Genomic DNA, 26238 nt, shown 5'->3' on the forward strand with positions numbered 1-26238 from the left:
AATCTTTGAATCCTTTGGATTTGACAGCAGTGAAAAAATGTGTATTTTTTCCTCTACAGAACTTTAAACGAGAAGAACAAAACTTTGTGGTTCAGAATGAAATCAACAACATGTCCTTTCTGATAACTGATACCAAATCTAAAATGTCCAAGGTATGATACACACACACACACACACACACACACACGCTCACACACACTCACTTACACACAGACACACACACACACACACACACACACTGATAAAGCATGGCTGTGTGCTCAGGGCGGTGTATCGGACCAAGAGAGGAAGAAGATGAAGAAGCGAGGGGATCGATATTCCCTCCAGACGTCTCTGATCGTCGCCGCTCTCAAGCGATTGCTTCCGGTCGGACTGAACATCTGTGCGCCGGGAGACCAGGAGCTGATCGGACTCGCCAAGAGCCGCTTCACACAGGTACACAAAAACACCCTTATTTCTGCTCGAGTTACTGACCCGGAAGAGCCGTTTGTGATGAAGCTGAACCTGTTTCACAGAAAGACACTGAGGACGAGGTCCGAGAGATCATACGAAACAACCTCCACCTGCAGGGGAAGGTGAGCGACGCTCCGTCTGTTCTCCGTCTGTTCTCCATCAGACCCATTCAGTCATGTTTGCATGTTCATGTGTTTCTGATCACAGCAGCACCAGTGATCAGAAATCATTTAAGGGTTAATGATGTGAGGCTCATTTTGTGTCCTGATCTGTTCAGTCATTCCAAAAAAAAATTGCAATTAAACACATTTTCCAAAAACTGCAATTAAAAAAAATCTCCATGAGTTGTACTGCTTAAATATTTACACATCATTAAATATAATTATTACTGTATTCCAAAGAAACATTAATTGCATTGGCATATCATTAAATGCAGTCATATTATTTTATTGGCAACTAAGCATTTTTTTTAAATTATTGGCAATTAATGTGATATTTAAAAAAAAAAAGTCATTATAATTTATAATGCATAATTTATTTATTTAAATACATGTTAAGTTAAGTTATACAATGTTAAGCATTAATTGCATTGTCATATTATTTTATTGCAATTAAGCACATTTTTTAATAAAAAAAAAACTTATAATGATGATATAAATTATATAAATTCAATATATATAATTTATAATATGTATGTGTGTATATATATATATATATATATATTATAAATTTATTGCATTGTCATTTGTATTGCATTGTCATACTGCTTTATTGGCAATTAAGTATTTTTTTTTTATTAAAAAAATGTAATGATAACATAATTTATATAAATTCAATATATAATTTATAATGTCTATAATTAAAAATGTGTGTGTATGTGTATATATGTATATATAATTTTAATCATCATTAATTATAATAACGTTTTTAAAATAATGTAAAAAAAAAGATATTGCATTGTCATATTAGTTTATTTGCAATTAATCATATTTTCCAATTAAAAACATAATGATAATAAAATGTATATCAATTCAATATATACTTTATAATGTATATAATTACAAAAAAATTCAAATTAAATATTCTCTAATATTGTCATTATTTAATTGGCAACTAAGCACATTTTCAAAATTAAATAAATGAATGCAATTAAAAAAAAATCAATATATATATATATTATTACACATTTAAATTATTGATCTATTTAATTACATATTTAAATGAAGTATTTGCACATCATTAAACAATAAAAAGAACTTGGATACTTCTTAGATGATGAACATATTTTCATCTTCTGGATTGAAATTATTTTAATCTTTTGTTTAAAAGTGCAAAACCAAAATTAAAACAAATAAATATTAAATTTTCCAGATTTTCCCTTTTATTGTCCTGGACGTCCTCACGCATCATTGACCCTTGAACTGTTGCATGTGTGTAACTTCCCCTCCGTTTCGTCCCTCATGTGTCCATCTGCATGTGTCAGTACCGCATTTTACACTTCAAAAAGCTGGTGAAGAGACTCATCATCATCTTAAAGTGGATAAAGAGTCGTCAGTGTAAAGCGGCGGGGCCAGAACCCGTCCCTCACAAGCGTGCGCCGCTGCACAAGCGCTCTGGCACCCTGGACGTCCCCCAGCGGAGCCGCCCGCCGCTGCTGAAGAAGGCCTCGTCTCTGGACTTCACCTGCAAACATGTCAAAGCTCCTGTGAAGCAGCTCGAGCCGTCGCAGGCCTCCAGACATGTGTTTACCTGCAATAAGCTGGTAAGCTTGTGATCAGACGGTCTTTATGATCCTGAGAATCTGATCACACCGACGGTGAAGTCAGTGATGTTTAACAAGCGCTGGGAACGTGAGGTGACACGAGCTTAAGTGACAATTCAAGTTGAGTTTAAATTCCTCCTCAAGATCATGTTAGTTAACTAGATCTGTTTAATTATTTATTTAAATACATGTTATCTAGTTTAAATATTTACACTTCATTAAATATAATAATTATTATAATTGTATTCCAAAAAAACAACATTAATTGCATTGCCATATTTTACTGGCAGTCAATTGAATAAAATAAAATTGGCAATCAATAATAAAAACAAATAATATCATTTATTTTATTTTATTTTAATTTTATTATTAAAAATAATAATATAATTTATATAAATATTATAATTAAATATTTACACATCATTAAATATAATAATTACTTTATTCCAAAAAAATAATAAATTGCATATTTTATTGGTAATTATGCACATTTTCCAATTAAAATTGTTATCCAATTGTTTCCAATTGCATATTTTCCATTTATTATTTCATTTAAATATTTACACATCATTAAATATAAAAATTATTATAATTTTATTCCAAAAAAACATTAATTGCATTGCCATATTGTATTGGCAATCAATTTAAAATAATAATGATGATATAATTTATATTATATATGTGTATTTATTTATTTATTCATTGAAATGCGAAATATTATTTATTGAAATTTATTGAAATATATATACATGCATTTCAATAAATAAATAAATAAATAAACATATTATATATATATATATATATAATATGTTTATTTATTTATTTATTGAAATGCATGTAATTTAAATTAAATATTTACACATCATTAAATATAAAAATTATTATAATTTTATTCCAAAAAAACATTAATTGCATTGCCATATTTTATTGGCAATCAATTTAAAATAATAATCATGATATAATTTATATATATATATATATATATATATATATATATATATATATATGTGTGTGTGTGTGTGTGTGTGTGTGTGTGTGTGTGTTTATTTATTTATTTATTGAAATGCATGTCATTTAAATTAAATATTTACACATCATTAAATATAATAATTACTTTATTCCAAAAAACATATATTTTATTGCCAATTATGCACATTTTCCAACTAAAAAATATTGATTTACAAATGTAAAAAAAATTACTAAAGCTTAAACTAAAATTTAAATGACAACAGAGAATATAAAAGCAAAAATCTATAATAATGTCTCAATGATACTAAGGTAACACACAGAAGATACAGTGAGTATGACTGACAGCACAGCGACTGCAGCGTTTGCATGAAATCCTGCATTTGTGATTATAACACGCATGTTCCTCGTGTTCCTCATGTTTGTGTCCCTCACTGCATGCTCACGTCGTGCAGCAGCTTCATCCTCTTCATCAGTGTCAGTGTCGTCTGTATGTTTCTGCAGCTGGAGGATCCTGCGATCCGCTGGCAGATGGCGCTGTATAAAGACATGCCCAACCGCAGCGAGGACTCGTCGGACCCTGAGAAGACTGTCGACAGAGTGCTGAACATCGCACACGTGCTCTTCCACCTCGACCAGGTTAAACTTGAGCTCCACATAGAGCTGATTCAGTCTATATTCTACACTATCCATATGTAAATGAGCTCTCTTATGATCACAGTGTCATTCATTAAGACAGTTTCTGAATACTGAATAGGTGTTGATATGTAAATATGGGGGCGGGTCATATGTTAATGTGCTCAAGGTTACCATACAGTATGTCCAAATATCACTGACTTATTTCAAAAGATCAAGTTTTCCATCATATGTGGAATGTCTTATTTGCGCAGTCCTCTCAGAACATGTCGAGTCCGATTTATTTATATCTCTCTTTTCACTCACACATTCTTTCAAAGCAGCTTCACAGTAATAAACAGAAAATAACAGAATCGATGATGCAAACCTCATCAAATATGAGACATCAAGCACTGCAGTAAAGCAGCTCTACAGAAGTCGTCATTCAGATCAGTTCATATAGTGTTTGTTTGAGCAGGTTGAACATCCTCAGCGCAGTAAGAAGGCCGTGTGGCACAAGCTGCTGTCCAAACAGAGGAAGAGAGCCGTCGTGGCCTGTTTCAGGATGGCGCCACTTTACAACCTGCCCAGGTGAAGATCTTCTGTTCTGCTGGGTCTCTCAGTGATTCCTGAATGATCTGAGACGCTCTGATTCTCTGCTTTCTAGGCACAGAGCCGTGAACCTGTTCCTCCAGGGTTACGAGAAGTCCTGGATCGAGACGGAAGAGCACTATTTCGAGGACAAGCTGATTGAGGATTTGGCCGTATGTAGCGATTCCACACAACATCCGTTCATGTTTTTCCACGTCTTTTTATACGCTCAGCAGGAGCTCTGAGTGTTTTCTGAGATGATTTCACTGGTTCACACACTTTTGTTTTTGGTTCAATGAGGAGCCAGAATGACTAGAACTAGGGATGCACGATATATCGGCCACCATATCGGTATTGGCCGATATTTTGTTTTTTTTTTTAATGTTACCGTTATCGACCTGATAAGAAAATTAGGTCGATATATTAAAGCTGATAAAAAAATTTATTATTTCCTTCTGCTTCATATATGTATCGGCCGATATATCGGTTATCGACTTTCAAATATAAAAAATTATCGGTTATCGCTATTTGCCAATATATCGTTTATCTACTTTCAAATCTAATGAATTATAGGTTATTGCTGTTGGCCAATATATATTATTTATCAACTCTCAAATATAAAGAGTTATCGTTATCTGCCAATATATCTGTTATCGGTTATTGACTTTCAAATGTAAAGAATTATCGATTGTCGCTATCGGCCAATATATCGATTATCAACTTTCAAATATACTGAATTATCGGTTATCGCTATCAGCCAATATATCAGTTATCAACTTTCAAATATAAAGAATAATCGATTATCGCTATCAGCCTATATCTTGGTTATCATCTTTCAAATATAAAGAATTATCGGTTATCGCTATCAGCCAATATATCGGTTATCAACTTTCAAATATAAAGAATTATCGATTATCGCTATCGGCCAATATATCGGTTATCAACTTTCAAATATAAAGAATTATCGATTATCGCTATCGGCCAATATATCAGTTATCAACTTTCAAATATAAAGAATTATCGCTATCGGCCAATATATCGGTTATCAACTTTCAAATATAAAGAATTATCGATTATCGCTATTGGCCAATATATTGGTTATCGACTTTCAAATGTAATGAATCATCGGTTATTGCTATTGGCCAATATATCTGTTATTGGTTATCGACCTTCAAATATAAAGAATTATCGGTTATCGCTATCAGCCAATATATCGGTTATCAACTTTCAAATATAAAGAATTATCGGTTATCGCTATCTGTCAATATATCGGTTATCAACTTTCAAATATGAAGAATTATCGCTATCGCCATCGGCCAATATATCGGTTATTGACTTTCAAATATAAAGAATTATCAGTTATCGGCCAATATATCAGTTATCGGTTATCGACTTTCAAATATAAAGAATTATCGCTATCGGCCCAATATATCAGTTATATCAGTGTATCCCTAAGTAGAACCTAAAGTATCAATCCTTGAGTTCTTCAGTGTAAATCTGCATGAAAGACTAGTATTGAGTTCTGTTTATCCTCGTTTCTAGCTTGTCTTCTTAAACTAGCTTTCTAATAGAAGGCGCTCTAACTGTACGAACGCACATAAGTCTGCAGTGGTTTTGTTTCCTCACGTTCGTAAACTGTGGTAGATGGACTGTATTTCATCTGGTGGTTGGAGTGTTTAAGCGTATCTGAGGGTCTTGCTTGAGGCTGTTTGGTGTTTTAGAAAGCAGGCGGAGAGGAGCCGTCAGAGGAGGACGAGATGACCAAACACATCGATCCCTTACACCAGCTCATACAACTCTTCAGCAGAACCGCGCTGACCGAGAAATGGTGGGTTTCCTTTCTCCTATTAATATAGTCCACAACACAATGATTTGTTGATAGATGCCACATGGATCTGTTGTTGTTTTGTTGTAGTAAACTAGAGGAGGATCATCTCTACATGGCGTACGCTGACATCATGGCCAAGGTACGACTAGTTTAGATCTGTTCTTAAGAACATGCTTTATAAGTGCTTCTGCTCAGATCAATGTGCTGTTTGTTTGGTCCCTCACAGAGCTGTCATGATGAAGAGGAAGACGACGAGGAAGAGGTGAAGAGTTTTGAGGTACGTGTCCGTCTGCATGTCTCTTTCTGAAGGCCGATCCTGTTGAAATATGTTTGTTCGTCTAATCTAATGTGGTTTCAGCTGGTCTTAAACAGATCTCCCAGCCTGACAAATGCACAAAAGACGCTCTATTCCCATCTGTCTGCAGGAGAAGGAGATGGAGAAGCAGAAGCTGCTGTATCAGCAGGCCAGACTTCATGACCGCGGCGCCGCAGAGATGGTGCTGCAGACCATCAGTGCCAGCAAAGGTCAGAAAACACACGCCGTCCACAGAAACTGGTGTGTGTTTATGATGATCATGGACTGATGGGAATGTGTGTGTTGTGCAGGAGAGATGGGGCCGATGGTGGCCTCCACGCTCAAGCTGGGAATCGCCATACTTAATGGAGGAAACTCCACAGTTCAGCAGGTACAATGTTTTTTATGATTTTGTTTTGTTGCTGGGCTCCTTGTTGTTGTCATTTGTTGGTGTGGTGTTTGTACCGCCCCTCCTCCACTGTGATTGGATGGCTGGGTAGAAAGTGACAGTAATGAGCGCCGAGTTTTACTCAGTTGAACATTTCTCATCTTTTGACGTCTGGAAAAAAATGCTGAGCGCTCAGTGTGAAATAGACGTTCATATGGTGCTCCATTGTAAAACAACTGAAAAAATACGCTGGCCTTAGGAGAAAACGCTTTGGTGGACACACGGCCTAATTGTAGCTGTGAAGTAATCAATTTAAAGGTGCCCTAGAACGTTTTTTCTCAAGATGTAATATAAGTCTAAGGTGTCCCCTGAATGTGTCTGTGACGTTTTCAGCTCAAAAAACCCCATAGATTTTTTTTTTATAAATTTTTGAGGCATCATTAACTATGCACCGATTCAGGCTGCGGCCCCTTTAAATCTCGCGCTCCCTGCCCCCCCCGAGCTCTCGACTATAAAACGTTGCATAAACACAGCTAATATAACCCTCAAATGGATCTTTACAAGATGTCTGTCATGCATGCTGCATGCGTCGGATCATGTAAGTACAGTGTTTATTTGGATGTTTACATTTGATTCTGAATGAGTTTGATAGTGCTCTGTGGCTAAAGCTAACATTACACACTGTTGGAGAGATTTATAAAGAATGAAGTTGTGTTTATGAATTATACAGACTGCAAGTGTTTAATAATGAAAATAGCGACGGCTCTTGTCTCCGTGAGAAATGATGGTAACTTTAACCACATTTAACAGTACATTAGCAACATGCTAACGAAACATTTAGAAAGACAATTTACAAATATCACTGAAAATATCATGTAATCATGGATCATGTCAGTTATTATTGCTCCATCTGCCATTTTTCACTATTGTTCTTGCTTGCTTACCTAGTCTGATGATTCAGCTGTGCACAGATCCAGACGTTAATACTGGCTGCCCTTGTCTAATGCCTTGAACATGGGCTGGCATATGCAAATATTGGGGTCATACATATTAATGATCCCGACTGTTACGTAACAGTCAGTGTCATGTTGAGATTCGTCTGTTCTTCTGAGGTCTTTTAAACAAATGAGATTTACATAAGAAGGAGGAAACAATGGAGTTTGCAACTCAATGTATGTCATTTCCATGTACTGAACTCTTGTTATTCAACTATGCCGAGGTAAATTAAATTTGATTCTAGGGCACCTTTAAACCATTTGCAAATAGTATTTTAAAATATGCACACATTCAAACTTATTCATATGTAGGGATGGATATCGAGAATTGGAATCAATTCCAATTTTGCTTTTATCGATTTAACCCTCTGGTCCTCTTCGTTTAGGAGTTACACTCTTCTTTACGGTCAAAAGTGACCAAAGCCTTGAAAAGTAACTTTTTTATGTTTCAGGAAAACCAATGTAATATATTCTTGTTCAATAATGTTTTTTGATTATTATATACAATTCTGAGGGTATTTTATGGTACTATGCAATATTTATACAATTTCTATTAGCTATTTTTCCCCATTGAAAATAATAATAAAAAAAATTCTAACATATTTTTAAATTATTTTTCAATTAAAGCAGTAGAATAAGAGAGTAAAATAGAGACAAGGCATTTAAAATCCATTTTTTGAAGGTAGATTAGTGCCATTTGGTGAGAGTAAAAAAAGAAAAACGTATGCATGTTGTAACCACTAGAGCTCTATATAAAGTGGCTTATAAATTCTCTATTGGTTTTTGGACACAAACACTTATTTTTATTAAGTTTTGGATTTATACTTAGACATTCTCAAAGACTACTTTTTGTCAAGGTTTAGATTTTTTTTTGTATGAAATGTTGATTTGAAGTGTCAGTTTTTTGCATTAATTTTACTGCAGTCAAACCTGAACATAGAGGAGGACATTTTGTCACACATAACATCAAAATGTGTTGTGCACTTTTTTTCTGCACAGTGTCTGATTTGTAGTTTGACCAACAAAAGATTCTCTGAGTTTTCGTATTTTTTTGTATTTCCCATTCATTTCCTATATCGGTCATTTTTGACCAAAAAAAAGGTAAGTGTGACTATTTTTTTTATATCCGAATCATGTTCTTGATTTTTTTGTGTGTTCATATTGCTAATGCGACAAAAGTCACCAAGTGTCATCTCATTCCAAACGAAGCTACAATTTTTAACATTTCAAAATATATACATTTTTCAATCAAAAATGACAGAAGAGGGCCCAAATGTTCCAACGATAATTCAAGCAATACCCAAATGTTGACGTGATCAATCTGATTTTTGTTGTGCAGAAAATGCTGGACTACCTGAAAGACAAACGAGACGTTGGATTTTTCCAGAGTCTGGCGGGACTCATGCAGTCATGCAGGTAAGACAATAACTGAGTGTAATGATGATATAATAATGACTGATTATAGTTGTGTCTACAGCGCTTTATACGACAGATTGTTTCAAATCAGCTTCACAGTAACAGAATCAATGCAAACTTCATCGAATAAGAGACGCATTCAGATACTGCTCTACAGAAGACAATATCCAGATCAATTCAGTTCAATAATCATGTCGATGTTGCAAAGTTGATCAGTGATGATGTTTGTGCTCCAGTGTTCTGGATCTGAACGCGTTTGAGAGGCAGAATAAAGCCGAAGGTCTCGGGATGGTGACGGAGGAAGGATCAGGTATGATTTATATGAACACAAACACCTGATTAATAATCATGTGATATTATCTGATGTTTTTTTCAAGCATGAAATCGTCATGTTCATTCCACTTGATTTATCATGCCATTTCTTTGTTAATTTAGATTTTAAAATACAGTAATGCTACAGTGCACGTATCCCAGAATCCATTCTGAAGATGTCTCTGTCAAATTGAGTTATTTTATCCTTTTTCTTTACGTTTGTGTACGAGTGTATGATGAATGTTTGATATGGTCTTCAGATGTTTGTAAGCAGAAATCATGTTTTTTCGCAAGGGTGCAATGAGAAAAAAGAGCACTCAACGGTGTGCGTGAGACACTCACCCTACCCTAACATGTGCTGTCTTTGATAAGTGACTGTTTTTGACAATTATTTTCAAACCTCATTTCATTTGAGTCTCAAAGATCAAGCATGAATTTTATATTCCTTGAGTTCTTTTTCAGGTTTCTTTATGTTTGCTGTGTTGTAACATGACTTTTAAAGGGATAGTTCACCCAAAAATGAACACACTGTCATTTACTCAACGTCGTGACGCTCCAAACCAGCAAGAGTGTCTTTCTTCAGTGGAATCTTTATATATATATATATATATATATATATATATATATATATATATATATATATATATATATATATATATATATATATATATATATATATATATATATTATTTAGATGAACATTCTTGTATTATTTTATAGGAATATTTGAAGACTTCAGATGCAAAAGCCTCCAAGTGTCGTCTGAAATTTTCTTATAAAATTAGCATTTTTTATCAAGCTTGTATGTTTATGTTCAGTTATTTCACTTTAATGGCAATGAAAATGACCTATTAATTGCCATTAAAGTGAAATCAGTGAACCTAAACATACGCGCTTGATAAAAATGCTAATTTTAGAAGAAAATTTCAGAAGGCTTTTGCATCTGAAGTCTTCTTTTAGTTTGTTTTGGAGTAATTTTTTTATTGTTTTAGAGTACATATATATATTTATATATAATATAAACTCATTATTGTACATGTTTTTGGAGCTCAACAGCATCTTTTGCCTTTTCTTTCACTGTAAAGAGCTTCATGAACATTCTGCGAATCATCTGTTCATGTTCCACTGATGAAAGAAGGTCCTGCAGGTCTGAACTGAAACGAAGGCATGTAAATGACGGAAGGTTCATGTTCGTCTGCACTATTCCTTTAACCTGCACAAGTGTTTTTCTCTCTCTGACTCTTTATTTCTCTCTGAATTTTGCCTTTTTTTGCTCATGATACCCTCTCTAAACAGTTCTGCACTTTATTCACTCAGGTTTGGATTCAATCAGCATCATTTCTGCTAAAGTCAGACACGGTTTCATCAGACCTGTAAGTTAAGGTGACGTATTTAAACTAGTCCTAACCAGGCGCGGCACAAATCCACGAATCCGTCTGTTTCTGTTCGTGGCCCACGTATAACAATGCTGTGTTCTGATTGGCTGCGATCAGTGCAGACAGATCGGTCGTCGCGCCTGGTTAAAATCGCATCATGTGATTGTTCAGAATGGTGCTGATTGAATCCAAAATCAACAACGACTGACCTTGTGACCTGTATGACCTCTCACTTTTTTCTTTCCTTTTTTTCTTCTTCTTCTTTTTTTTTTTTTTGGGTTAACGTACCGTCTTCCCCTCTCTCAGTCATCACTCATGAGCGTGGTAATTATGCCTTCTGCCGTTTGCTGTGGTTTAGCTGTGTGTGACCCTGAGCCCAACACCTTCCCTCTGCCCTGCGTTTCCTGTCACATGCCCCGCCCCCTCTAGAGCTCTAGCCAATCACGCGCTGGCTTTGCTCTCAGGATTTAGAGATGAACAGGGACGCTGTTTTGGTTAGAGAGACACCGACACTCGTTTTGACCGATAGACGGCAGTGTTGACATGTAAAGTAAGTTCATATTTAAGGGTGTTTCTTCAACTATGGGCACATTTGCCAAATTAAACGTGTTTTATTTTATTTGTCTGCTAACTGTGTCCTCAGGAGAAATGTTAATTTTCACTCTTAAATCTAATCTGTTTAGATTGAGATTATTTTAGAGGAATATTCTTGCATTATTTTATAGGACTAAAAAATATATTTTTTAGATATGTTATTTTTATTATATTTAGAGGAATATTTTTATTATTTTAGAGCTTTTTTTATTATTTTAGAAGACTTTATTATTATACATGAATTTTTTTATTATAGTAATTTTCATCATTTTTGCAGAATTTTGTTTTGTTTTAGAATATTTTTTTTTTACTTTTAAAAATATATTTTTATTATATTTAGAGGAATATTTATAGTATTTTGTAATATATTTTAGAGTATTTTTTTATTATTTTAGAGGACTATTTTTATTATTATACATTAAGATTTTTTATTATATTATGTTAATAATTTTTATTATTTTTGCAGAATTTTGTTTTATTATTTTATAGGAATGTTTATTTTGTTTTGGAGTAATATATATTTTTAGATATGTTATTTTTATTATATTTAGAGGAATATTTTTTATTATTTTAGAACTTTTTTATTATTTTAGAAGACTTTATTATTACACATGAATTTTTTTATCATTGTATAGTAATTATCATCATTTTTGCAGAATTTTTTTTTGTTTTAGAGTAATATTTTTACTTTTTAGAAATATTATATTTTTATTATATTAAGAGGGATATTTTATTATTTTAGAGTATTTTTTAATATATTTTAGATTATTTTTTATTATTTTAGAGGACTATTTTTATTATTATACATTAAGATTTTATGTTAATAATTTTTATTATTTTTGCATTTTGTTTTATTGTTTTATAGTTTTGTATTATTTTATATTAATGTTTTATATTATTTTAGAAGAATTCTTTATTCTTTTAGAGTAATATTTTTTTTACTTGTATAGGAATATTTTATTATATTAGCTTTTTTTTTTTACAATATTAACAGGATAAAAATGACTTTTGATAAAGACAAGGAATTGTTTTATTATTTTAAAGTATTATTTGTATTATTTTAGAGGAATAATTATTATAATTTTAGGGTAATATTTGTATTATTTTAGAGTAATATTTTTATGATATTTTCTATATTTCTATAAGTCTGGGATGAGGGTAAAACAAACAAATCTATACATAAAAGGCATTTGAAAAGTAGTAAAAATAATTTATTTTGTGATTAGTTTTAGTATGAATCAGTGGCAGTAGTTGCAGAAACACCCGCTGATTGTTGCAGCCTATCAAAAGCAGACGTGCGTATCTGTGGGTGGATCTGTAGTCTGTAAGCTCCTCCCCTTCCTGCTCTCCTGTCAGGCTCTCAGTGGCGCAGCGGCTGGGTGTTCGGTTAGGAGCGTGTCTGTGGTTTGTTGTGGTCGAGCTGCTCTGAGAGGATGATGATGATGATGATGATGATGATGATGATGGTCTCTCAGCAGCAGTCGCCTCAGTCTCTCCTTCCTCTTCCTCTTCCTCCCTGATGGGTCTGAGTTGGTGTTGTGTGCTGTCGTTCCTGTTGTTTCCTTCACTGTTCTTCTTTTTGTTTCTGGTCAGGCTGTTTCTTTGCTCCCACATGTTATTTTCAGAGTGATTGTTTTTGTTTTCTTGTGTTCTTCTGGAGATCAGTGTCGTGTTTTCTATCGTATCATCCATCTGCATTTCTGTCGACTGGTTTCGTCATGCTCCATCCCTTCAGTTTGGCGTTTTAATGCTGGTGGGAATGATGGACCAGAGGAAGTCTAACCAAACCACAGATAACTGTGATATTTCATATTGTGTATTTACATGTATTCTTATCATAATGTGTAGTAAATGCAAAATGTGGTGTCATTTTGTATCTTTGCATGCTGCATTGAGAGTTAGTTGTAATAATCTGAGCGTGGAGATTCTGGTTGATCATCATACTGACGCTCAGCTGAAAGTGCGTTCATCCTTCGATCTCAAACGACAGTCAAAAAACTCATAAAAACTACATTTGCTCTGTTCCAAAGCTGAAACTGAGCGCTCTGCATAGACAGCAGCTCTGATTAGACTTTATCATTTTTCATCATTTTTTAGTAATGAATTATAATTATATTAATGATGAACGTTTCTCTCATTTTTTACTCCTCATAAGGAAGAGTAAGAGGCTGTATTCTTTCTGAAGGATACGTTTTCATAATTATTATTTTAGAGGAATCTTCTTTAAAGTAATATTTTCAAGCAACATTTTTTATTATTTTAATTTTTTTTTTTTTTTTTGGGAAAAAAATAATTTATTTTATTTTAGAGTAGTATTATTTTGAATTGTATTTTTTGAGTATTGTTTTAGAGTAATAGTTTCTGTTGAATTTTTTATTATTTTAGAGGAATATCTTTATTGTTATAATTTTTTTTAATATTTGTATAGTAATTGTTTATTATTTTAGAGTAATTTTATATTATTTTAAAAAAATTGTTATAAATTTTAGAGTAGTATTTTTTTGAATTAATAATTTTTTGGGAGTTTTTTTTTTGGGAATTTCTATAGTCTTAGAATTTTTTTATTTAAGAGGAATATTTTTATTGTTACAGTTTTTTATTATTTTAGAGTATTTTTAGAGTATCTTTCTTTTCTTTTTCTTTTTTTTTAGAAAAATTTGTTTTAAAATTTTAGAGTAGTATTATTTTGAATTATTTTTTAAGAGATATTTTTGGAGTAATGTTTTAGAGTAATAATTTCTATTGTCTATTTTTGTATTAATATTAAGTATTATTAATATTATTAATATTAATAATTATTATTCATTATTACATTATTAAGTTTTTTTATTATTATTTTAAAGAGGTCATTTAAGAGTAATATTTTTTATTATATTAGAGCACTATTTTATTATTATTTTAGAGCACTGTTTTATAAAAATATTTTACAGTACTATTTTTCGTTTTGGAGGTTTTTTTTGTGTGTGTGTTATTATTTTTATTTTAAATAAATTTTTATTATTTTGCAGTATTTTGCAAGATGCAATGCTGCTTCAGAATTTGTCCAAAAAGAAACACAATGATGGCATCTTCCTTTCGGATTCACCAGTGCATCTTATCTTGCTGTCTATGTAGGGAGCTCACTCAGTTTTGGCACAGAATCCCTCAGATACTGAAGGAAAGTTCAAGCACTTTCAGGTTGGCTTGTGAGAACAACATTTCTGTGTTTTTCTGGAGGTTATTCATAGTTGTGACACCGGTGTTTAGAGCACAGCTGCTCTTCCTCAAATACTGTGACATTCAGCAACATTTGCCATCATGTTCCTCCCGCGCGATCAGAGCCGCTCTCCGTCTGCAGACGTCTCACGGATCAGGTGACATCCGTCAGATCTCTCCTGTCATCTTACAGTGTTTTATAGGAAGCTTGTGTCTTCGGTGTGATACCATGACTGATGATCCCAGCACATTTCCAAATATATTCCCCAAATATAAACATATTTTTATTGCATTCATTTAATCTTCAGTCCTCAATGTAATCTGAGATGAAGTGTAAATGCTGTACGACTGTAGGGATCTGACCTGTGACCTCTGACCTCAGACGTCTCATTTACAGTGTGTGTGTGTGTCAGTGTGTTCACACTTGTGATCACAGCGGCTCTAACGTCTGACTCTGCTGCCGCGCAGGTGAGAAGGTCATGCAAGATGACGAGTTCACCTGCGACCTCTTCCGCTTCCTCCAGCTGCTCTGTGAGGGACACAATTCAGGTGCGTCTCACCTGACCACTGAGGCTTCATGCCTACTAACTATCTGTGCTGTGTAGTGTGTCATAGTGTTGGTATAGTGTGCTACATATTTTTATATATTTATATTATATTTATATTTGTTATATATATAATATTATTTATTTAAATATTTATTTTATTATATGTTACATAATTTTTTCTACTGTCCACATTACTGTACTGTTAGATGTATTATTTATTTAAATAAACTTTTATTTGGACATTTTAATCATTTTATTTATTTAAGTCAAATTTATTCATTTATTTTGCTTATTCACTTATCTATTTACAAATTTTATTTATGTATTTATGCCATGTATTTATTTAAATATTTTTTATTTAATCAGTTTTATTCATTTTATTAAATGTTTTTTGTTTGTTTATTTATTTACATAACATTTTGTTTATTGCTTTCATATCAAATTTATTATTTAAATCAATTTATATTTTATTTTTTTCAAACTTATTTAAATCATGTTTTTTTTTCTTTATTTAGTTTCTGTTGTTGCATTCTTTTCTACTTATAGTACTTTACTTATTTAAATAAAATTTTATTTATTCATCAATTTATTGTAATCAAATGTATATTATTTAAGTCATGTTTTATTTATTTCATCTTAATCAAATGTTTTTATTTATTAGGTTTATTTATTTTTACAGTTTTTACAGTTTTTCTCTATACTTTTCCCCTAGACCTTTGCTGTAATCAATAATTTCATAATACTATATATTTCTGAGTAAAAAGCATTATGAAAAAATGTAGAATGAGATTTTGTCCATCAGGAGTTGATTAGATCATGAAAGGTAGGCGTTGCATACCTGCTAGTAACCACATTTACAGTGATTTGTTGACCTACAGTTATTAATCATGTCCTTCATGTACGGTATGATGTTGCTTCACCTTTTTATATAACGATAATGACAACAATTGTGTGTCCGTGCATCAGATTTCCAGAACTACCTGCGAACGCAGACGGGTAACAACACGACGGTCAACATCATCATCTCGACGGTGGATTATCTGCTCCGAGTCCAGGTGAGCGGTTCCTCCGTGAACACCTTCTCCATCACGTTCTGATATCACACATCTGACACACGTGTGCTCTACGCATCCTCAGGAGTCCATCAGTGATTTCTACTGGTACTATTCTGGGAAAGACGTCATCGATGAACAAGGCCAGCGGAACTTCTCCAAAGCAATCAATGTAGCCAAACAAGTCTTCAACACTCTCACAGAGTACATTCAGGTACGGCCGATCTTCCACATGTGCAAAAAACGCAGACGGAATCCAGTCATCTCAATAATCGTTGTGTGGTTTCAGGGCCCTTGCACGGGGAATCAGCAGAGTCTGGCTCACAGTCGCCTGTGGGATGCAGTTGTTGGTTTCCTGCACGTTTTTGCACATATGCAGATGAAGCTGTCTCAGGTAAACATCTACCATGATGCTCAACAAACCCTCTAAAACCCCAGTTACGCCCAGATTAGTTACTGTGATATTATTTATGCTGCAGGATTCAAGCCAAATCGAGCTGTTGAAGGAGCTCATGGATCTTCAGAAGGACATGGTTGTGATGCTCTTGTCCATGTTGGAGGGTCAGTTCACTTTGTTTGATTGAATGACTAGTTAGCAATGTTAATTTTGACAGCAAATTTTGATTTAGTTGTAGTCATAGACTTTTGGCTAAAATGCCATTTAATTTTAGTCATATTTTAGTCATCTGAATTGTTTTAGTTTTAGTCTTAGTCACGTAAAATCTAATGGGTTTAGTTAAACTGTAATGCATAATTAAGGAATATAATTATTCCTGATTAAATAGCAGTGAATGCTTGTTTGATTAATATTCCAGGCATAGACGGCATTAGGTTTATTATGCTGCTGTCACTTTAAGACCGAATGCGTGAATCCAATACACTGATATGCATCTGATATTCTCACAACTGTTTACTTTCTCTTAAAGGGGACCTATAATGCCCCTTTCACAAGATGTAATATAAGTCTCTTCAGAATGTGTGTGTGAAGTTTCAGCTCAAAATCCCCCACAGATCATTTATTATAGCTTGTCAAATTTTCCCCTATTTGGGTGTGAGCAAAAACACGCCGTTTTTGTGTGTGTCCCTTTAAATGCAAATGAGCTGCTGCTCCCCGCCCACTTTCCAGAAGAGGGCGGAGCTTTAACAGCTCAACAATAACAAAGCTGGAGAATCTCACGCAGACAAAATGAGGATTGTCAGTAACGGGGTTCAGCCTTACATTGTTCAAACCGGAGTCGACACTGATGGAGAGACTCAGGAAGAAGTTACAACTTTTAGTCGTTTCTGAATGGTCAGTGGATAAATTGATGTAGTTGCTGTGGAGTTGATTCAACTCATCCACTAGCATGTGCCGTCATGTTCATCTTTTGTGTTGAATTGACCCTCGTTTGGCGTAAAATGACGGCATGACAACAACACTCTACTACAACAACTCTTCCTCTTCTCTAAAGCAGCCCAACATGGCCCCGCCCTCTTTGTTGCATATTCTCAGGGGCGGGGTTTATGTAAATTTTAGGGTTAGTGATGTCACTAACACAATGTCACGTGAATACTCTCCAAATACTCTCCAAATCTGACATTTTGACATAATTTTGTGTAATTGTCCATTGAGACTCGAAAGAGAGCTCAATTCAGTACTCGTCTGCTGTCTAGCTTTCTGGGTACGCAGCTACGCACTTCAGGTGTGTGAGCACAGAAAACCATACTGAACAGAACTCTCTTTTGTGTTGTCACGCTTTTTCAGATCTATCCATGTGTCTGCTTTTCTCTTTCTCCCAGACGTTTACATTTTTGAATATTTAATGAGCCATGCAACAAATGTATGCCAACGTATGTCCCGCCAGGTAGATCAGCACGTTGCAGTTCAAATGTGCGCATCTACAGCTCAGGACATCAGTTCTGACTGGATCTTTTCCCAAATCAGCCCTCCCTAACATTTTCATCTCATTTTTATTAGTTGACGAAAATATCAGTAGATTTTTGTCATAGTTTTTGTCATTCAAAACATTCGAAAAATGTTGTTGACTAAAATTATTTGTCAACAAAATGAACACTGCTAGCTAGTTAACATTCACTACCAGGAAGATGAATTACCTTAATCATCTTCCCTTTGTTTTAGGAAATGTTGTGAATGGTACCATTGGAAAGCAGATGGTGGACATGTTGGTGGAGTCCTCAAACAACGTAGAGATGATTCTGAAGTTCTTTGACATGTTCCTCAAACTGAAAGATCTGACGTCATCAGATGCCTTCAAAGAGTACGACCCTGATGGCAAAGGCGTCATCTCCAAGAGGGATTTCCACAAGGCCATGGAGAGCCATAAACATTACACCCAATCTGAGACAGAATTCCTGCTCTCCTGTGCGGAAACAGATGAAAATGAGCTCTTGGACTACGAAGAGTTCGTCGAACGCTTCCACGAGCCGGCGAAGGACATCGGCTTCAACGTTGCCGTTCTCCTGACCAACCTCTCGGAGCATATGCCCCATGACTCTCGCCTCCAGACCTTCCTGGAGCTGGCCGAAAGCGTGCTGAACTACTTCCAGCCGTACCTGGGCCGCATCGAGATCATGGGCAGCGCCAAGCGGATCGAACGAGTGTACTTTGAGATCAGCGAGTCCAGTCGCACCCAGTGGGAGAAGCCACAGGTCAAGGAGTCCAAACGGCAGTTCATCTTCGATGTGGTGAACGAAGGTGGTGAGAAGGAGAAAATGGAGCTCTTCGTCAACTTCTGTGAAGACACCATCTTTGAGATGCAGTTGGCTGCGCAGATGTCTGACGCCGCTGAGCGCTCGGCTAGCAAAGAGGACAGCGAGAGGGAGAAACCCGATGAGGAGAGTCCCGAGATGGGCTTCTTCTCCGTCACCACCGTGCGAACAGCTCTCTTCGCTCTACGATACAACGTGATGCTCTTAATGAAGGTGCTGTCCATGAAAAGCCTCAAGAAGCAGGTAAAGAAAGCCAAGAAGATGACGGTGAAGGACATGGTGACCACGCTAGTGTCCTTCTATTGGAGCGTCCTGCTGGGTCTGCTGCACTTCGCCTTCAGCGTCGCTCGAGGATTCTTCCGGATCACATACAACAGCTTTCTCGGGGGGAGTCTGGTGGAGGGCGCCAAGACCATGAAGGTGTCGGAGCTCCTGGCCAACATGCCCGACCCGACTCAGGACGAAGTGAGGGGAGAGACGGAAGAGGGCGAGAAGAAACACCTTGACAAAACCTCACCCGAGGAAGACCTTGCCGATCTGACTGTGGCCACAGACGACACCGACGTCCTGTCCGATATATTCGGTTTGGATCTGAAGAGAGAGGGAGGGCAGTATAAACTGATGCCTCACAATCCAAATGCCAGCCTCACGGATTTGCTCAATACACCTGTCCCGCAGCCACCCACACTCTCACCTGAGCTCCGCAGACGACACCAGGTAACGGCTTTTATGGTCTTAGTGCGTCACAGTCGCCGTGATTTTGCCAAGTAAGACATGTTTCTGGATCAACATATTTTATTGATCCTGGAACAACATTCCCCAGAAAGCAACATAGTGTCGGCCCACATCTGGCCTGTGTGGAATCCACAGATGTGGGCCGGATCTGGGCCAACACTGTGTTGCTGTCTGGGTCCTGTTTGAAAACCAATCCCTACCCTTAAACCTAACCCTAACCATAACTTATCCCTGAAATCAGTGGGAATTGATTGGTGAATAATACCAAATCCACATTTTAAAATTGACCTAAACTGTAAACGTGTCCCTCAAATCTGATTGGTCAATTGGAACAAAGATGTTGATCCAGGAACATGTACTTGGTGAAATCAAACCACAAGATGTCTCAGGTCTGTTTCAATAATGACATGAATCTGTTGGGTTTTTAACTCCTTCACTGTTGGTTCTGTCAGACAAAGGGCTCGTCATCCTCAACTGACAACAATGAAGTTGCGGAGGAGACCAAATCAGTGCCTGAGAAAGCCGAGTAAGTCTTGCCGACATGGAATTGTGTTTGTTGACCGATAGCGTTTATGTCGTCATCATAATATTTACATTCTGAGTTCTGACTCAACCCCTTTCTAAGAAGGGAAAATGGAGAGAAAGCACAGAAGAAGGACGAAGCGGTGAAGCGCAAGGTCAGACTGCACTACTCCAGAGCAGATGAGCCTGATCTGCAGGAGTCAGCCTTCTGGAAGAAAATCATCGCTTATCAACGCAAGCTGCTGGTCAGAGCCCCTTAGATCTCGTGTTTGTGTCTCATAATGTCATGCAGAATGTCAGATGGATCATAGAGCCACCTTCTCAGGAGGGAGTTGTTTGAGCGTGTGCTTTACACATGTGTGTGCTCTGATATGGTATCTCTTTTTCTTCTCCTGCAGAACTATTTTGCACGAAATTTCTACAACATGAGAATGTTGGCTTTGTTTGTGGCCTTTGCAATCAACTTCATTCTGCTGTTTTACAAGGTAATTCACACTTTTGTGTGTTTGCTAGTGAGTCATCTGAACAATCCCTTAAAGGGTTAGTTCACTCAAAAATGAAAATTATCCCATGATTTACTCACCCTCAAGCCGTCTTAGGAGTTATATTATAGGAGGCCTATTATGCCCCTTTCACAAGAAGTCTCTGGTGTCTCCAGAATGTGTCTGTGAAGTTTCAGCTCAAAATACTCCACAGATCATTTAATTTGCCCCTATTTGGGTGTGAGCAAAAACACGCCGTTTTTGTGTGTGTCCCTTTAAATGCAAATGAGCTGCTGCTCCCGCCCCCTTCCCAGAAGAGGGCGGAGCTTTAAGAGCTCAACAACAACAAAGCTGGAGAATCTCACGCAGCCAAAATGACAAAGGGGTTCAGCCTTACATTGCTCAAACCGGAGTCGACACTGATGGAGAGACTCAGGAAGAAGTTACAACTTTTAGACGTTTCTGAATGGTTAGTGGATAAATTGATGTAGTTGCTGCGGAGTTGAACATGGCCTCACCCCATTTGTTGCGTGTTCCCGGGGGCGGGGTTTATGTAAATTTTGGGGTTAGTGATGTCACCAACCTGGGAAGAAGCTCGTTGTAGCAAATATCTCCCTTTGCATTGAACTTTGAGCTTCATAACTTTCAAGAGCCAGGATGCTGGGAAGAGCCAGGGTATTTTTTAATATAACTCCAATTGTGTTCATCTTCTGAAAGAAGATGGTCATTTACACCTAGGATGGCTTGAGGTGAAGTTCATTTTTGGGTGAACTAACCATTTAACCCTCTGACTTACCCAGAGAGGAGAATATCACCCAGTAGGGATGCACCTAGCAACCACTCAGAAAACCCTGGCAAACACCGATATCAACCACCCAGAACAATCACACGCACTCACATAAGAACACTTGATTTCCAGTGCAGTGTTTGTGTATCTGAGCTTTAGTTTCCTCCCTTGTGAAGGTGTCCACGTCCTCAGCCGTGACCGAGGGTAAGGAGGTGTTGTTCAGCGCGTCCTCGGACACCAGCGTGCGGTGGGACCCTCTGGCCGGCACCGGCACTCGCCCGGTCACTGTGCACTTTGTGCTGGAGGAGAGCAGCGGATACATGGAGCCCACCCTGCGGATCCTAGCCATCCTGCACACGGTCATCTCCTTCTTCTGTATCATCGGCTACTACTGCTTGAAGGTACGAGACAGTGGACATCTCTGATCGGATCAGTGCTTCTCAACCACTTCAGGAACCAGATTTTGCATCAAACCACTACTAGTGAACCAGAATTATTTACTGCATGAAAGTAAATTAAAACATCATCAAACGCAAACGCTGAAATTTTGTTTATTTATTAGTGGTTTCTAAATGTCTCCTGAAGTTTGATCGTTTCATGCTCACAGCAGCTAATAATTCACCCAAAATCCAGAATAATGTACAGTTTGACAGATGATTGACCAACACAGCAAACACTGGCCTAAAAAGTCCTGATATTATTCACACAAGGCAACATTTTATTTAAACTGGACCTGGTTTCTAGACTGGGTAAACCCAGCCTGATCTTCCGGCGATTTGATTTCTCCCGGCAACACAGTCTGGATTTAAACCTACCTATATTGTAGTTATATAAAATATTCACCTGCAGATTTGCTTTATGTATTTCCCCGGCATCAAATCAGGCACATATAAATGTCAGGAAGGACAACTCCAGCCTGCATGTCAATATCCATGGATTAGGTTTATTTGACAAGCTGTAAGAAACACTTTCGAGTCCAACCTTTAGTGTAATTCGTTAGTTTTACTTGCGTTTTCGCAGTTTCCTCTATTAAATCCAGTCATGCAGCAGGTTCTTTTGCCACTCAGTCCAGCTGAGGGAGCGCGTTCCGACGGGAAAGTGACGTCGATGCATACCCTCTATACAAACTAAACCTGTCTGGAGTTTTCACGTTGCTCTGCAAAGTACATCACCCAGATCGTTGATCTGATTGGTTGAAGGACTATCCAATTGCGTGAATAATGCTCGTTGATCACACCTCTTGTGTAGAAAAGTAGAAAATACATAGCAGACTCCACAGACCAATGTTCAATTTTAAATTGAGCTTTGTCTGGTGATAGCCAGACAACCTGGTTTCATTAATTCCAATGAAATCCAGTTACTGAAACAATAAACCTGCCAGATTTAAATAAAGGATGAGATGCCCAGCAGTATCAGTTTAAGAGGGTTTTAATAAACGCTCCAATTATTATTTCTGAAATATGCCTTTAATAGAAAACAGAGCTGTGATGATTCATAATGCTTTATGAGGCTCCTCGTTAGCTCATATTGTGTTTCTCCTCAAGGTTCCTCTGGTGATTTTCAAGCGAGAGAAGGAAGTGGCCAGAAAGCTGGAGTTTGACGGCCTGTACATCACTGAACAGCCCTCAGAAGATGATATTAAAGGCCAGTGGGACCGGCTGGTCATCAATACACAGTGAGTGACAGATGAGGTTCATGTTCTCGCCACAACTGCTTTCAATCAGGAACACTGCGGTAATGAGGTGACCTAATGAAAAATGCTAATGATGTAGGGCGGTCATTAGGACAGAGACATGTTATTGCATGATTTGACAGAATAACAAAACACGACGTGACACATCTGCATTACTGCTATTATAATCAGTTTTAATCAAGTTTTCTGTGCTGGAAGTCAGTTTTCTGTGTTGTGATGTCAGTTTCTACTGTGCTGCTCCAGTCAGTTTATTTTCCCTGTACTTCTGAAATTAAGTCATTTTTTACCAGTATCATTTGTAAATTTATTTAGTTGTTTATTAACTAGTTAGTTAGTTAGCTGGTTAGTTAGTTGATAGTTAGTTGCTAACTAGTTAGATAGCTGGTTAGTTAGTTGCTAGTTAGTAATCTAGTTAGTTAGTTAGTTAGTTAGTTTGTTATTTATTTAGTTAGTTAGCTAGTTGTTTGTTAGTGAGCTGGTTAGTTAGCTAGCTAGTTGCTTAGTTGATATTTAGTTAGTTAGTTAGTTGATAGTTCGCTAGTTGTTTGTTGGTTAACTAGTTAGTTAGCTAGCTAGCTTAGTTGATAGTTAGTTAGTTAGTTGTTTGTTTGTTTGCTAGCTAGCTAGCTAGCTGGTTAGTTAGTTAGTTAGTTGCTAACTAGTTAGATAGCTGGTTAGTTAGTTGATAGTTAGCTAGTTAGTTGTTTGTTTGTTTGTTTGTTTGTTTGTTTGTTTGTTTGTTTGTTTGTTTGTTTGTTTGTTAGTTATTTAGTTAGCTAGTTGTTTGTTAGTGAGCTGGTTAGTTAGTTAGCTAGCTAGTTGGTTAGTTGATAGTTAGTTAGTTGTTAGTTAGCTAGTTGTTTGTTTGTTGGTTGGTTGGTTGGTTGGTTGGTTAGCTAGCTAGCTGGTTGGTTAGTTATTTAGCTAGCTAGTTAGTTAGTTGATAGTTAGTTAGATCACTGGTTAGTTAGTTGATAGTTAGCTAGCTAGCTATGTTTGTTTGTTTATCTAGTTGCCTAGCTGATTAGTTAGTTAGCTGGTTGGTTGGTTGGTTAGTTTTGATTAGTTAGTTAGCTCGCTGGTTAGTTAGTTGATAGTTAGTTAGCTAGCTGGTTAGTTGGTAGTTAGCTAGTTGTTAGTGAGCTGGTTAGTTAGTTAGCTAGCTAGTTGGTTAGTTGATAGTTAGTTGTTAGTTAGATAGTTGTTTGTTTTCTTGTTTGTTAGCTAGCTGATAAGTTAGTTAGCTAGCTGGTTATTTTTAATTTAATAGTTAGCAAGCTGGTTATTTAGTTGGTAGTTAGTTAGCTGGTTAGTTCTTTGTTTGTTTGTTTGTTAGTTAGCTAGCTAGCTGATTAGTTAGTTAGTTAGCTGGTTAATTGGTTGGTAGTTAGTTAGTTAGTTAGTTAGTTAGTTAGTTAGTTAGTTAGTTAGTTAGTTAGGTAATTGAATGGACACCAGGATTATATTGTCTAGGGTATCATGCTTGGAACTTTACATGCTGTACTTACACATTTATATACATAATATACATTTTTTAAAACTATATTTAAATTTTTTATATTATTAGTAATACATTAAATGTGCATTCTAAATTTTGATTTTACAGTGATGAGACATAATTCTTATTTAAATTTAATTACATCAATTAAATCACGGTTTTCCAAATGGTGGTTTGTGAGATTGTGATAGGAATACTAATGCTGAATTAAATAAAAATATAAAACTTAAATATAAAATGTAAAAATTAAATAATAATAAATATAAATCTGCACAGATGAAGCACATGTATATTTCAAGGGTTAAAGCTTCAGGATAATGATTTTATATGTCATTTCTCACTGCAGTTGTGTCGCGAGGATCTTTGTGATTTATGAACATGTTTCTGTGATCTAATGATGATTTCATCTTTCAGGTCCTTCCCAAACAATTACTGGGATAAATTTGTGAAGCGGAAGGTGAGTTTGGAGATGTTTGCACTGATACAGACACACTCATTTATCATGAAAGATAAAAGACTCTCATAAGAAACATCTGAAATAAGTGTGTGTGTGTTGTGTAGGTGATGGATAAGTATGGAGAGTTTTATGGACATGATCGGATCAGTGAGCTGCTCGGGATGGATAAAGCCGCGCTGGACTTCAGTGATGCCCACGAGAAAAAGAAACCAAAGAGAGACAGTTCACTGGCCGCAGTGTGAGTGTGTGTTTGACCATTCAGTATTAGTGACAGCTTTTGTCTTTGATTTGTCAAGCATTGCTCATTTGACTGATTTCATTGCACTGTTGGATTCACTGACCGTTCCTTCTTTTATTTTTTCAGACTGAACTCAATCGATGTGAAGTATCAGATCTGGAAGCTGGGTGTCGTCTTCACAGATAACGTCAGTAACTGCTCCTCATGTTTGTCTGTAGTTGCTGCTGGTTTTGTCAGGTTTGATCTGGTCTTTGTGATTATGTGTCCTGCAGTCGTTCCTGTATCTGGCCTGGTACATGAGCATGTCCATCCTCGGTCACTACAATAACTTCTTCTTCGCTGCCCATCTGCTGGACATCGCCATGGGCTTCAAGACGCTCAGGACCATCCTGTCTTCTGTCACGCACAATGGCAAACAGGTTAAACTGGATAAAGCTCTGTTTACCTTGATTAACCACACAGAACTGACCTCTATCTATCTATCTATCTATCTATCTGTCTATCTGTCTATCTGTCTGTCTGTCTGTCTGTCTGTCTGTCTGTCTGTCTATCTATCTATCTATCTATCTATCTATCTATCTATCTATCTATCTATCTATCTATCCGTCTGTCTGTCTGTCTGTCTGTCTATCTATCTATATGTCTATCCTATCATCTATCTATCTATCTATCTATCTATCTATCTATCTGTCTATCCTATCTATCTATCTGTCTGTCTATCTATCTATCTA

At 36.2% G+C, this 26238-nt stretch overlaps 1 protein-coding gene across 1 annotated transcript in view; it reads left to right on the top strand.

Annotated features, from left to right (window-relative positions):
* Nucleotides 1–26238, top strand: part of ryr2a (ryanodine receptor 2a (cardiac)) — a 144216-nt gene that overhangs the window by 105879 nt on the left and 12099 nt on the right. Inside the window, exons 68-96 of the mRNA XM_067370143.1 lie at nt 60–152; nt 265–435; nt 516–575; nt 3686–3820; nt 4275–4387; nt 4464–4560; nt 6109–6215; nt 6303–6354; nt 6442–6492; nt 6641–6740; nt 6822–6901; nt 9233–9309; nt 9546–9619; nt 11304–11321; nt 15255–15335; nt 16301–16389; nt 16472–16600; nt 16676–16780; nt 16866–16947; nt 18506–19812; nt 20283–20356; nt 20456–20597; nt 20751–20852; nt 21831–22022; nt 23166–23296; nt 25227–25269; nt 25374–25507; nt 25634–25694; nt 25780–25926. Of these exons, the coding sequence (XP_067226244.1) occupies nt 60–152; nt 265–435; nt 516–575; nt 3686–3820; nt 4275–4387; nt 4464–4560; nt 6109–6215; nt 6303–6354; nt 6442–6492; nt 6641–6740; nt 6822–6901; nt 9233–9309; nt 9546–9619; nt 11304–11321; nt 15255–15335; nt 16301–16389; nt 16472–16600; nt 16676–16780; nt 16866–16947; nt 18506–19812; nt 20283–20356; nt 20456–20597; nt 20751–20852; nt 21831–22022; nt 23166–23296; nt 25227–25269; nt 25374–25507; nt 25634–25694; nt 25780–25926 (4047 nt within the window). The remainder of the gene's footprint in view (nt 1–59; nt 153–264; nt 436–515; nt 576–3685; nt 3821–4274; nt 4388–4463; nt 4561–6108; nt 6216–6302; nt 6355–6441; nt 6493–6640; nt 6741–6821; nt 6902–9232; nt 9310–9545; nt 9620–11303; nt 11322–15254; nt 15336–16300; nt 16390–16471; nt 16601–16675; nt 16781–16865; nt 16948–18505; nt 19813–20282; nt 20357–20455; nt 20598–20750; nt 20853–21830; nt 22023–23165; nt 23297–25226; nt 25270–25373; nt 25508–25633; nt 25695–25779; nt 25927–26238) is intronic.

The sequence above is a fragment of the Chanodichthys erythropterus genome, chromosome 19 (genome assembly GCF_024489055.1).
Source record: "Chanodichthys erythropterus isolate Z2021 chromosome 19, ASM2448905v1, whole genome shotgun sequence".
Classification (NCBI taxonomy): domain Eukaryota; kingdom Metazoa; phylum Chordata; class Actinopteri; order Cypriniformes; family Xenocyprididae; genus Chanodichthys; species Chanodichthys erythropterus.